The sequence below is a fragment of the Chiloscyllium punctatum genome, chromosome 26 (genome assembly GCF_047496795.1).
Source record: "Chiloscyllium punctatum isolate Juve2018m chromosome 26, sChiPun1.3, whole genome shotgun sequence".
Classification (NCBI taxonomy): Eukaryota; Metazoa; Chordata; class Chondrichthyes; order Orectolobiformes; family Hemiscylliidae; genus Chiloscyllium; species Chiloscyllium punctatum.
In genome coordinates this window covers 40,491,757-40,505,006 of record NC_092764.1, presented here as the reverse complement: position 1 = coordinate 40,505,006, position 13,250 = coordinate 40,491,757, and the positions used below count along the sequence as shown (strand labels likewise).

The following is a 13,250-nucleotide window of genomic DNA, read 5'->3' as shown; positions in this document are numbered from 1 at the left end:
CTAATTAATATGTAAATAAAAGTTAATAATGGGAAGCAAAGAATACAAAAAAATGTGTAAGAGGCAGCTAAAAGCTTTCAACAGCTTGTATGAGTCAGCAGCTCTGGATCTTTCATTCACTGTGACTGCAAAAGAGAAACCTCACACCACAATGCAAAAGGAAACTACCAGAATTACAACACATTCATACCTTGTATTTACTGTCATAGGTACAGTGAATGGTAAACATGGCTTAAAGTTCCTGAAATGTACATGAGCTACAAAGCACGTTGCTTTCACTGCTATTAACAACGAGCTATCAAAATTCCAGAAGGATTTAGAAATGGAGTGTGCATCCATAAAACCTCATGTTTCCTTATAATTTTCTGATATGAAGCTTGTTCATAAGAACAGGATGAGTACCTTAATTTGGAGAAATATGCACCGTAACTCCCACAGTGATGGCAGTGATATATCGACTGATGAGGAGCCTCTCTTTCGGCAAAGCTCCAATGAAGAAAGCAGAGTAAATGTAAGTATATATTATAGTAGGAGTTGGAAAACAGCTTTTGTAATGCATTTTTCAAGCATGAAAAAAATGTAATAGTTTATGAAGTAGAAAAAAAATGAAAGTTTCATTCCAGAGAATGACAGTATCAAAATCATTGTACACGACATTGTGATGGATGTTGATAAAGTACAGCTAGAAATCCGAGTCAGTTATGCATGAATATAAGTACACATGGATGCATTTTTACATTGTTGCATATCACCAGTAAACCCTCCAGAATAAAATATCTGATTTCTGTTCCCTCTATAAGTTTGAGAAGCTACCTAAGGACAAGTACAGACTGAACATCATAAATACACAGCTCCTAAATTTCAGCAGGTCACAGAGTTAATTCACTCTGCTCCTTTTGCAAAGTTCTGACATTGCCAATCATCTATTTTTGTATTTCACTGGTAGGGGCTCCTAATCTTTTGTTGTGCATTTCTGTGTTAAAACCTGATGCAGATTACTGTGTCAATTTAATTCTATCATTGTTCCTGAATGACTGTTGTACATGTATGCTTATACTGGTCATAATTTACACTGTCAATGAAAGGAGAATAAGTGGTCTTCTTTGATAGAGGAGTTGATTTTGATTAACTGGTTTCTAACAGTACAATTTCCACCAAATGGTGTACATTTCTGATATGTTCTGCATATTTCACAGATGCAGAAATATGTATAAAGTATGTATAACTGTATTTTGTTTTAAAAGCTGTGTTCTGTTTGTGCAATCATTGCTCTCGAACTATGAAATCAATTCAACATGCAAAATAGAGAAAAATATAGAGAAATGAATGAGATCATAAGCACACTGGGTACATTTGATATAGATATTCATAGCTGCCATTAGGAAAAGATGACAAACACAGAACTACAGTGGTCATGTTCTACTCAACGGAACTGCAGACTCCCATGTAGCAAAAACAGCAGAAATGCCTACTGTAGACACATCATTGTGATATTTTCCACCAATATATCATTCTATTATTTAATATTGCCCATTGCCCAAAACTAAATTACATGTAAAATCCTGATGGCAGTCTTGGAATTGGGGGATGGTGGATATGAGGTAATAGGGATAAGACACATTGAAACAGTAGTTTCCTTTGGGGACATTTTCTAGTGGAGTTAAGAGTTTTGCTTGGAGTATAAATTCCATTTCGCTCATACAGAGGAATTTATTTTTATTCCTGAAAATGGAATCAATAATTTACAAACCTCCTTCAACAGAATGATTATAAGAATACTTTTTGTGATTATGCAGCTGTAGCTCATTGCTTGTCTTTGAATAGAGTTAAGCAAATAAACCTCTGTTGCTCACATCCACAAGGGTCGAGAAAGCATTGGTAATACTGTTTAGTAGATTTAATAGGTTGGATTTGCCCACAGGCTTCAGCACTTTGAACTAAAGATCACTGGGTTCTTGAGTCCATGCTTACCAGCAGCAAGACTGGCTGAGCAAATATCAGGGAGTTGCCTCCTAAGCGGTCACCTCTGCATTCACTGTACTCCTCAGGACTGTGTGTGGATTCCTAACGCTACATCTCAAACAGAAGTACTGGAGTCTTGGAAGACCCATGTAGAGAGGTAGGAGTTGCTGAGGTCAGGGACTTCATGAGTGGTTCAAACTTATAGTGAAACCCATTAGGACTTTCGTAATAGAGGGGAAACCCTTCAAACAGAATTATTTAGACTACAGGTACAGCGTCTCCTGACCACAGCCCCATTATTGGAGAATCAAGCTTTCTGTTCAGAATGGCAGTTGTCCTGCTGCAGGCAGGCAGTCTCCACTGAGCTGGCAACTTCCCCATGTGGTGATGGGCAACTCCACCCATGGCCAACTGCTTGGAAAATGGCAGCTGGTCCCTAATTAGGGTCTCATCAATGCTTAGTAGCTGCCCACCTCTGTGAAGTGCACATGTGACTCACTTTCAACTTTCCACTCAAAAATGTCCCCAAAGGAAACCACTGTTTCAATGTGTCTTATCCCTATTACCTCATATCCACCATCCCCCAATTCCAAGACTGCCACCAGGATTTTACATGTAATTTAGTTTTGGGCAATGTTGTAAATGGGCAATATTAAATAATAGAATGATATATTGGTGGAAAATATCACAATGATGTGTCTACAGTAGGCATTTCTGCTGTTTTTGCTACATGGGAGTCTGCAGTTCCGTTGAGTAGAACATGACAACTGTAGTTCCGTGTTTATTGTCATCTTTTCCTAATGGCAGCTATGAATATCTATATCAAATGTACCCAGTGTGCTTATGATCTCATTCATTGAGGCAATTCACTGGCTGGAATTTGATATATTTTGGCTGTCAGGCTGGAGAAAACCATTGGATCTAGATAAGAAAAAGCTAACGCAGAGGGGTTCGACAAGCACCACTTTGATGTCATATGAACCTCTGGGCAAAACAGATTAGGATCTCAGAGGAGTAAGACATATTATCTACGCTCTGCAACAATCTGTCTATAGTATAAATCTAACCAATAACTAGTTTTCACATGCAAAAATAAATTCTTCAATAGGACAATCTCTTCTAGTTAGACTAAGAATTGGTTTTCTTCAGCCATCCTAAACCAAGCAGACCCCACACCTAAAAAGGATGGCGGCAGCAACTTATACATAGTAAGGTGCATATATCAGAAAGATCTCCAAGGACACTTTATCCTTTTATAGTGTCATAGAATCATACAGCACAGAAACAGCCCCTTTCAGTCCAACTCATCCATGCCAATCAGGTTTCTCAAACTAATCCAGTCTCATTTGCCTGTATTTGGTCCAGATCCCTCTAAACCTTTCCCATTCATTCACCTTTCAAAATGGCTTCCAAATGTTATAACTGTACCTGCATCTACCACTTCCTCTGGCAATTGATTCCATATACACACTACCCTGTACATGAAAAGGTTGCCCCTCAGGTCTCTTTAAATTTTTTTCTCTCTCATCTTAAATGTATGCCTTCTAGTTTTCAATTCCCCTCTGCTGCTCACCTTATCTATGCCTTTAATGATTTTATAAACCCTCTATAAGGTCACCCCTCAATCTCATTTGCTCCAGGGAAAGAAGTCCCAGCTTAAACAGCTCCCCATATAACATGAACACTCCATTTGGAGTCAGACTCATTCACAACTGTCAATGTCTTGCCGTACAGAGATTCTTTTTCAATAAAGTTAAACTAAGGCAGATGCAAAATACAGTTGGCCCATTTTCTACTTGACAGGAGAAGTGTACATCTGCATATACTTCTGGGGATGAATTAGAATGGTCGTCAAGAAAATTATCATGATAGCAGATCTTCAGGGAAAAGATGGAACTTTCTCTTTGGTGAAATGTACCCTTGTTTGACCTTTATGTCCCTCATTAAAACCTTCAAAAGATTTGCAAAGCTTGCAAAATCTTTGACGTTGAGTAAAAATGGTCAAAAGTGCTGAGTAATCAATCCACCTGTTCCTTCTAATACAATGGGAAACAAAATTAAGAACCTCACAAGTTTAGTTTAGAGTACTTACATTGTAGATCTTAAATATTTTTCTCTCAGGTTGTCAAAGGTGGAAAGCAAAAAAGCAAAAGCAAACTACAAAACGTCTTTTGGAAACTTGAAAGTTTTTTTTAAGAGATTCATGAGATGTGAATTTATTGCTTTCCCTAGTTGCCCTTAAGAAGTTAGTGGTGAGCTGCCTTCTTGAATCATTGTAGTCCATTTGATTTAGGAAGACCCACAGTTTGTGAGACAGTTTTGTACCAATGACACTGAAGGAATGGAGCGGCACGGTGGCTCAGTGGTTAGCACTGCTGCCTCACAATGCCAGGGACCTGGGTTCAATTCCTGCTCTCAATTGTCTGTGTGGAGTTTGCACATTCTCCCCGTGTCTGCGTGGGTTTCCACTGAGTACTCCAGTTTCCTCCCACAGTCCAAAGATATGCACGTCAGGTGAATTGGCCATGCTAAATTGCCTGTAGTGTTAGGTACATTAGTCAGGGGAATGGGTCTGGGTGGGTTGCTCTTTGGAGGGTCGGTGTGGACTTGTTGGGCCGAAGGGCCTGTTTCCACACTGTTGGGAATCTAATCTAATCTAATCTAATCTAATATATTTCCAAATCAAGATAGTGAATCCCTTGGAGGGGAACTTGCAAATGGTTCCCAGATATCTGCTACCCTTGTCCTTCTGGATGGTAATAGTCCTGTATGTTTCTCAGTACAGCATATTCACCAGCACCAGCTGATCCAAATAACACTCAGTTTAAGTCAGTGATTGTCATACCCTTTATACAATAAGCCTTAACATTGCTGGCAATTCTCATTGAGAATAAGTTGTCAGTACCACAATCATTGTTACAAAACAAGTGTTGTATAGATTTCTCCACAGAGACAATCCAAGGCAGATACAGAATACAGTTGGCCCATTTTCTACATGATAGTTTCAGAGAATTTGGCATAATTGGGGTTAGTTTGGAATGCTGTTCAAGTAGATGATCTTTTTAGCTAGTCTTCATGATGGAGGTGACACAAACTCTTGGATGAAATGTATGTTTTGCTGCATTGTGCCCTTCTTAATATTTTAAAGCATGCTGCTTATGCTATTTAGCATGCAAGTAGTCCTGCATTGTAGCTTCACTAGGTTGACACCTCATGAGTAGAATTGTCTTGTCTGCTCCAGCTATACCCTCCTGCACTCTCCATTAAACAAGGGGGTTGATACCCCAGCCTGATGGCACTGAGAGAGCAGAAAATATACTGAGCTACTATGTTACAGACTGTGGTTGGATATACTTCTGCTGCTGGTGATTGCACACAACAGCTCATGGATGTTCAGTTTGGAGTGACTAGGCCTATTCAGAGTCTGTTTCATTTAGTACAGGAGTACTACCACACAACATGATGGTTAATATTCACAATGTGAATGTGAACTTTGTTTCCATAAGGACTTTTAAGTGGTCACTCCTACCTATAATGCCATGTTTGGACATGTCTCGGACAGATGTATTGGTAAGGGCAAGTTCAAATATATTTTTCTCTCTTGTAGGTTTCCTCACCAACTGCTGCAGGCCCAGTCTGGTAGTTGCACCCTTTAAAGATTCCACCAACTCAGTCAGTACTGGTGCTACTGAGCCATTTTGGAGACTGACATTGAAGTCTCTCACCCATAGTACATCCAATGCCCTTGCTACATTTAGTACATCGCCAAATGGTGTTCAACATTCAGGTCTACTAATTCATCATCTGATGGTGAGAGTTGGTGCTAATCAGCAGTTTTCCTTGCCCAGGTTTGTCCTGATGCAGTAAGATTTTATGAGATATTGAGTTAATGTTGAGGACACCCAGGACAACTGTTTCCCCAACACTACACCACGATGCCACACCTCTGGTGGCTCTGTTCTGTCTGTCGGCCATGACATACCAGGGACAGTTATGGTCATGACTAGGACATTGTCTTTTAAGGTATAATTCCACAAGTATGACTAGGAGGCAGCTCATTCAATTTTGGCACAAGTTCCCAGATGTTGGTAAGGAGTCTTTGTCATTGCTTTCAATGCTGAGGTAATTCCAGATATCCTATCCCATTCCATTCCTTTCTTTAAGCCTGTAATAGTTTAATGCAACTGAGGGGCTTGGTAGGCAACTTTAGAGGATTGTTAAGAATTAACCCCATTGCTGTACATCTGGAGTCACATGTAGGACAGACTTAATTAAATGTTTAGCCTTTACACTGACAGAATTCTGAAAAAAAAATTGCACTTTCAACAGAACAAAGAACGTATCTTCCACTTAGAACTTGGTGCCCATTTAGCAACTGCCTACTACATTTATCTATCTAAGTAAGGACAGCAATTTTCCTTCTCAAAAGGATATTAGTGATCCAAAAATCAATTAGCAGAGGGTATATGGTTGCCATAAGTTTGGTTTTTAATTTCAGATTTTATTGAATTCAAATTTCAACACCTGCAATGCTAGGATTCAATTTATGTCCCCAGATCATGAGCCTGAGTTTCTGAATCATTAATCTACTAATATTACTACTATACCAGTACTTCCTCTGTTCTCCACATGCTCTGAGAATGTGCTGAGAATGTGTATCCATGAGATCTTTCAGCATCCACACTGGTAGTTTCTTAAACACTCATTCCATCCTTAATATTACCTACTCCAACATACCTATTGTGACTATTTGCCTTCTCAACACAAAACAAAAAACAAACACCATCATACACAATAGATCAATGCTTACATAGGTATAAACATTATAACTGCAAGGACCACAAACTTCCACCTGCCTAAAAGCAAAGCTTTTAATCCTCCCCATGACTTATCTCTTCCAATTATGAGAAATGTACCTCAAAGAATATTTGTTGACATGTGGGGTTGGAGAGCTTAGCCAGGGAGATGTCTTGTTTTTTGTGTTAATGGAAATAATGAACCTTGGATTCACATTAGAAAAATTAGAAGCTAATTAAAGGCTAAGATAAAGATACTGGGATGTATTTCAGGTTTCAATGTCAAAGAGATACTATGGATTTTGAATTAGAGAAACAGATTAGCGAGATATTTCTGGCAACAATTACAACTGGGAAATTTCAACAAGGGTTCTGAATGTGAGCAGGAATAAAAATATTCATTTCTTCCCTATTGTCATGCCTACTGTCTCACAGATGTTTCAGAACCACATGATCAGTGAGGTGATTCTTGGTCTGATTTGGCATTGAACTTAATGTTAGGAAAGATTTTGGAAACTGCATCATATCACAACTGAGTTTACTTTAGGAATCACATCATATAATTCAACAGAGACCCAATATTAAACCTCGTCAAGCTGCATGCAATACTAAAAAGCCAGTCTGCACCTTTTCAAAGTGAGGTGCATTCTAGCTGGAACAGGAGCCATAAGCGACTGAAGATGATATTCTGAGCAGATAGAACACTGTTTAATAATGAAACATTGTGCAGACCATACTGGAAGGTTATCAGTAACAGCTCTGGGGGCCTTGGTAGATTGGATGGAGAAGAGATGAGGGCTCCTTTATAGACGTGGAGCCAGACAGCTCACCAGACCAACTGTGAAGGTAATGACAACAGATACCCATTTCAATGTAAACTCTAAGAACCAAGATATCGTGCCTGATACAACTGAATGAGTTTACATGTATGGTCAAGGTGAGCAAATTCATCTTCAATGCTTTTTCTTACACAGACATTACTAGCTTCATAAGCTGCTCCATTCACCACCCACTAACCTCAATCAGCTACTATCATTCTCAGTGCCAATTTATACCTTGCTTCAGAATTAAGCTAGGATGCTGCAAATACCAAACCTACAGCTCACAGCCTGTACACACTGTTAGCTATTCAAGCATATCAGGTAGGTGACCCAAAGCACATTCACTGATACACTTCCTTCTCAGAACATGGTGCATAACAGGCCACAGCATCTAACTGACAGGGGGTGACAATAAATATATATCCTTACTCCATTTAACAGTCACACTAAAGCAGTGGTCAAAGGGAAGCTGAAACAACCATCCTTGCTTACTCCTTTTTCTGTTAAATACCAGACGAGTTGCAGCCTGATGAGACAATTGTGCAGGAACAAGATGTAGTAGAGGAAGAACTTCCTTTGCTTGATTTCATACATGCTCAAATATTGACAATTCCACACACTTTAGAGGGTAGTTTAGAAGTAAAAGTTTCACACAGTTTGACACTAGGTGCAAGTGATCTGGAACATAATATTATGGAAAGGAAATGGCAGATCATGTGAGGTCGCAACATGAGCTCAGTTGTGAAGACTCAAATGAGGACCTCTATTAGACAACATACAGAAAGTCACTGATGAGCACTCATAGGAGTGATGTGAACATTGACAGGCTTGCCAAAAGGTTCCCAGTCACTGTTAAGGAGCACAAGGGAAAACAGCTGCAGCATTTATGAAGTCTTTGTGCAGAGACATCGTGTATATTGTTCTTAGCTAATGGTGAGGTTGGCGATTTATTCCTAAAGACCCTGGGTGGATATGAATGTCCTTCTCTCACACCTCCCTGCTTTCTCTCTTCTTCTAGTTTGAACTACACTGTGTTGCCTTAGCTCATTATCCTTGTCATGTTTCATAACAATGGAACCTGCAGCACCCTTGACTGGGAGCAAGTGTGAGCAGAATGTATGATTTGAAAACTAAAACCTTCATCACATGTGACATCACTCACTGCAGATTTCACGAAATAGCAGGACAAACCACTAAACTGAACAACCCACCCACCAACTCAACAATAGCCAGTGGTAATCAATTAAAGTGGTTGATGATCCTTTTAATTAGCATTGATGGGAGTTCACCATGTGGCTGAATGCATGTTCAACTCTGTGACTCTAATAAAAAGCATTAGTTGAATCATTCAAGTGAAAAATTGCATCAATGGAGTTTAATCAACGTTCCACATTGATGGACATTCTGCCTACTCTGTACTCTACAACACACACTCTTAGCATCCATACTAACAAGCTTAACAAGTTGCTGTACAATAAGATCCATATCAGAAGAGTATGTGCAATACTTTTTGTGCTGCAAGCCAAATTGTGCCTTGATAGGAGGTTCCTCAATTACACGTCATTAGATTTTGTTGTCATTAGCCATCCTTCGGTTCAAGAATGACATCTAATCAGAGTCATGAGTTTCAACCGAGGGTCTTCATGTAACTGAACAGTCTATTTAACAACTAGGTTTAATGGCTGACAGGCAGGTATGTAAGGCTGTTACAAAGCTGGTTAGACAGACACAAATAAACAATGAGAACAATATTACAATATTATATAATAAAACAATACAAAAGAATTGTATAAGTAAATAAGAAGTTTCAGTGTTTGTAGTAGCTTTAAAAGTTATCTAATACCTTGGAGACAGTAAATATCCCTAACAATTCCTCTGGATTGATATTTTTTCACAGAAGTTGCTGACTCTTTGTCATAAGCAAAGGGATTTTTTTTGTTCAGCAAATTTTAAGAACAATATTCATTTTACAAAGAAATCTGGTGAATTAATAGAAGGATATTCACAACACCCATTTACTCTTGTCCGTAACCCTCAAAATTATTGCCTCAACTTTATTTAAGAAAATAGCTAATGGAATTGATTACATATTGAAAAGAATTTTTGGGCAATCATGAGAGTAGACAATTGGACAAAAGTATTGAAGAAAGTCAGTCATGTATTAGAATGTTTATTTAAAGAAAAGATAGGGTACAACATCTCTTATGTCAAGATTTGTTAACCCTGACATTTGTTGTAACTAAATTGTTAACTGCAGTTAAGTGTGAAGTATGCAGAGTAAAATCAGGAAGAACATTTTTCATGTAAAGGGCAATAGGAATCTGGGACTGTCTTTACCCAAAACCTGTAAATGTTTGGACCATTTTCAAAACTCAAGAAGATGCTTTGTTCGGTGAGGATGTCATGAAAGATAGATCTAAAATAGGTAAATTGGGTTTGAGGTGTGCAGGTTAAACATGATCTAATTTAATGATACAACAGGTTTAAAGGCTATGCCTTCTACACATGTTTGTATGTGTAGTGAAAGAATTACAAAGTCATCATGTAAATCCTGGTTTGAAGACAGGGATCACGTTTGACAAACATTGGTCAACACCATTGACTGAGCATTTTCAAGTGGAAGCAGTGTTTCTTACTGCTTACTCTTTTGTCTATAACTATCGTAGAAAACATCAAAATCTGTTCTAAGAAAATCTAAAAAAAATCAACCAATTTTGTGCTGACAATCTTCTTTTTACAGGTTCTGCTGATATACTCAGACCAGGCTATGTTTCCCATTTATTTCAATGAAAGAAGTACAATTGCAGTTTTAATGGATTTGCTGCTTGTCACCACAGTTTCAGTGCTTATTTTTCTTGATCTGATCTCATAGAATGCATATTCCCAAAATCAAATCGGAATATTACCCTGTAAAATTTCAATACTTCTGTTGCAGTCAATGATATTTTATATAGCACTTTTAATGTGGCATTAATTACATCATCAATATTCCATAATATTATTTCTGGACAGCCTCTAACAGATGTCAGGGCAGTTTTACTTCACCTCATGTCAAAGAGCACTTATGCAGAAAATATGCTGAACAGCTTTCAGACATTTTCCCAGGTTCTTTGATCTGTGTAACCAATTGCATTTACGTTGATACAAAAGAAATTGACAAGTAGACAAAAATGCCATTAAGATTCAGAACCATCTGGAACAAATATTGCCAGGCAAACAAAAAGAATACAAGAACTATTCCTGCTTAATTTTAACCACTGAGCCACTACAAATGTTATGTTTGTAAAGTTCCCCATTTGACAGGTTAGATTTGGAAAATAGTTCGATGGTAGCACTCTGACTGCTAAATCTGATCTACACCTGTTACAGAATTTGAACACATGATTTAGGTTGACATTTCAGTGCAGTGATGAGAATGTGCTCCATATTTAATGGGGCTCTCTTAAAGGCATCCCCAATCTCCACATGTCCATACTTGGAGAAGAGCTTGGGGAGTTCTTTGAGTATCTTGGTGAAAAAAATGTTTCCTTTAAACAACTGGGGTGGCTCAGTGGTTAGCACTGCTGCCTCACTGCACCAGGGTCCCAGGTTCGACTCCAGCCTTGGGTGACTGTCTGTGTGGAGTTTGCACATTCTCCCCACGTGCTCTGGTTTCCTCCCATAGTCCAAAGACGTGCAGGTCAGGTGAATTGGCCATGCTAAATTGCCCATAGCGATAGGTGCATTAGTCGGAGGGAAATGGGACTGGGTGGGTTACTCTTCGGAGGGTCGGTGTGGACTTGTTGGGGCAAAGGGCCACACTGTAGGGAATCTAATCTAATCTAAAAAGAACGAGCATGGAGGGATCTGGGAGTCCATGTGCACTAAAGTTAGCATGTGGGTCAAGCAAGTAATTGAGATGAAATTCTGGGCAGCATGGTGGCACAGTGGTCAGCACTGCTGCCTCACAGCACCAGAGACCCAGGTTCAAATCCCACCTCAGGCAACTGTCTGTGTGGAGTTTGCACACTCTCCCCGTGTCTGCGTGGGTTTCCTCCGGGTGCTCCGGTTTCCTCCCACAGTCTAAAGACGTTTCCTCCCACAGGTTAGGTGAATTGGCTATGCTAAATTGCCTATAATTTTAGGTGTGTGTGGGGGGGGGGGGGTGGGTTGCTCTTTGGAGGGTCAGTGTGGACTTGTTGGGCTGAAGGGCCTGTTTCCACACTGTAAGTAATCGAATCTTTCGATCCATACAATAAAAATCAGGCTATCTGGTCATTAATGTCACTGCTTTTGTGAAATGTGTCAGTGTCCACCTTGGTTGCCATGTTTATTACATTACAGTGACTGCACTTTTAAATTATTTATCGTGCCCTGAAAATATGAAAGAATAAAGCAAGTTCTTTCTTTGACTACTAGACTTTTTTGACATTTTAAAATAAGTGCAAAGCCAAAATACAAAACATTATACAAATGAGATAGAAGTCCTAGACAACTAAAAAGGCTTCAAACAAATAAATCCCAGTGATGGATTATATTTATCCCAGAGTGTTGTGGAAGAATATGAGGACAATTTGTAAGACATTGACAACAATTGCCATGGTAGTCTCTTGTGAGTCTTCGGGCTAGGCTTTAAGAGTAAGTACACATTAGTATTTAGCTGCATGAAACTTAGCACTACAATAGAAAGTGGTTAACTTCTCCCAGGAACAATCTTTTATATCTTGTTTAGTATAGGCTTATCTTGTGATGTCATGTACTAGCTGTCTCATTCAACACCTTCCCACAAGTTCTTTAGCTGGTTGTTAAATTCTTTATGCAATTGTTTCTAATAAGTAAAACAGGTTTGCCAGATAGGATTACCACTACCCCGTCTCTCCCTCAGTCTCTGACTTTATAAATTCTTTTGCTTCCAGTGTTTTACTATCCTTTCTGGTCGAGCAGTGCTTTGAAATGGGAGAATTTGTTTTTCGATCATTTGAAGATAGCTGATGTAGTTGTTGACCTCCTGTTGACATTGATTGCAGCTGATCAGGCTCTTGATATCACTCATTAAGTTCATTGCATTTATTCCTAGTGGGTCATGATGCTTTAGTAAGGTAAGATGTCTGCAAATTCAACACACTATTCCTTCTGATCTGTTAATGAGATACAATCATTGTTAATTTGGAGCATGTTTTATAACAGTACCATTCCTATTGATTTATTTGATCCACACCATTTGACCTTGTTCCTGTCATGGCAATGGACTGATACAAAACCATCTGGTGTCATTAGCTAGTTATTCATGACATAATTTATGCTCTTTGTGACAGCATTTTTTAAAATCAATGGGGCCCATTTGTGGCATTGACCACTTTGAAACAATAGTAAGGATTTTTTTTCTCATCTGTTGTCCCACTGATGAAAAGTTACTTTGGAGTGCAATGAGATGTTAGTTTAGTGAAGCTGTGATGGAGTCAAAGCTCTCCTTTACGTGGCTTTTGACTGGGGTCCACATTTAGTTTTGTTATCTCACTGAAGATATCACTGTGAACAAGTGTTTTGAAACTCTAAAATTGTCACGAAGTTCTTGAAAATTTCTTTGGCAAATTGTGGTCCATTATTGGATAACAACAACTAGGACTCCATGAATTGCATTATTCCATGTCGGTATAATCTCTTTACTTGGATCCATTGAGAGAGATTGTCG

The 13,250-nt window shown here is 38.8% G+C and overlaps 1 protein-coding gene across 1 annotated transcript in view; it reads left to right on the top strand.

Annotated features, from left to right (window-relative positions):
- Positions 1-226: 226 nt before the first annotated feature.
- Positions 227-13,250, top strand: part of LOC140496164 (ninjurin-1-like) — a 37,135-nt gene continuing 24,111 nt past the window's right edge. The window contains exon 1 of the mRNA XM_072595682.1: positions 227-511. Within this exon, the coding sequence (XP_072451783.1) occupies positions 371-511 (141 nt within the window). The 5' untranslated portion in view covers positions 227-370. The remainder of the gene's footprint in view (positions 512-13,250) is intronic.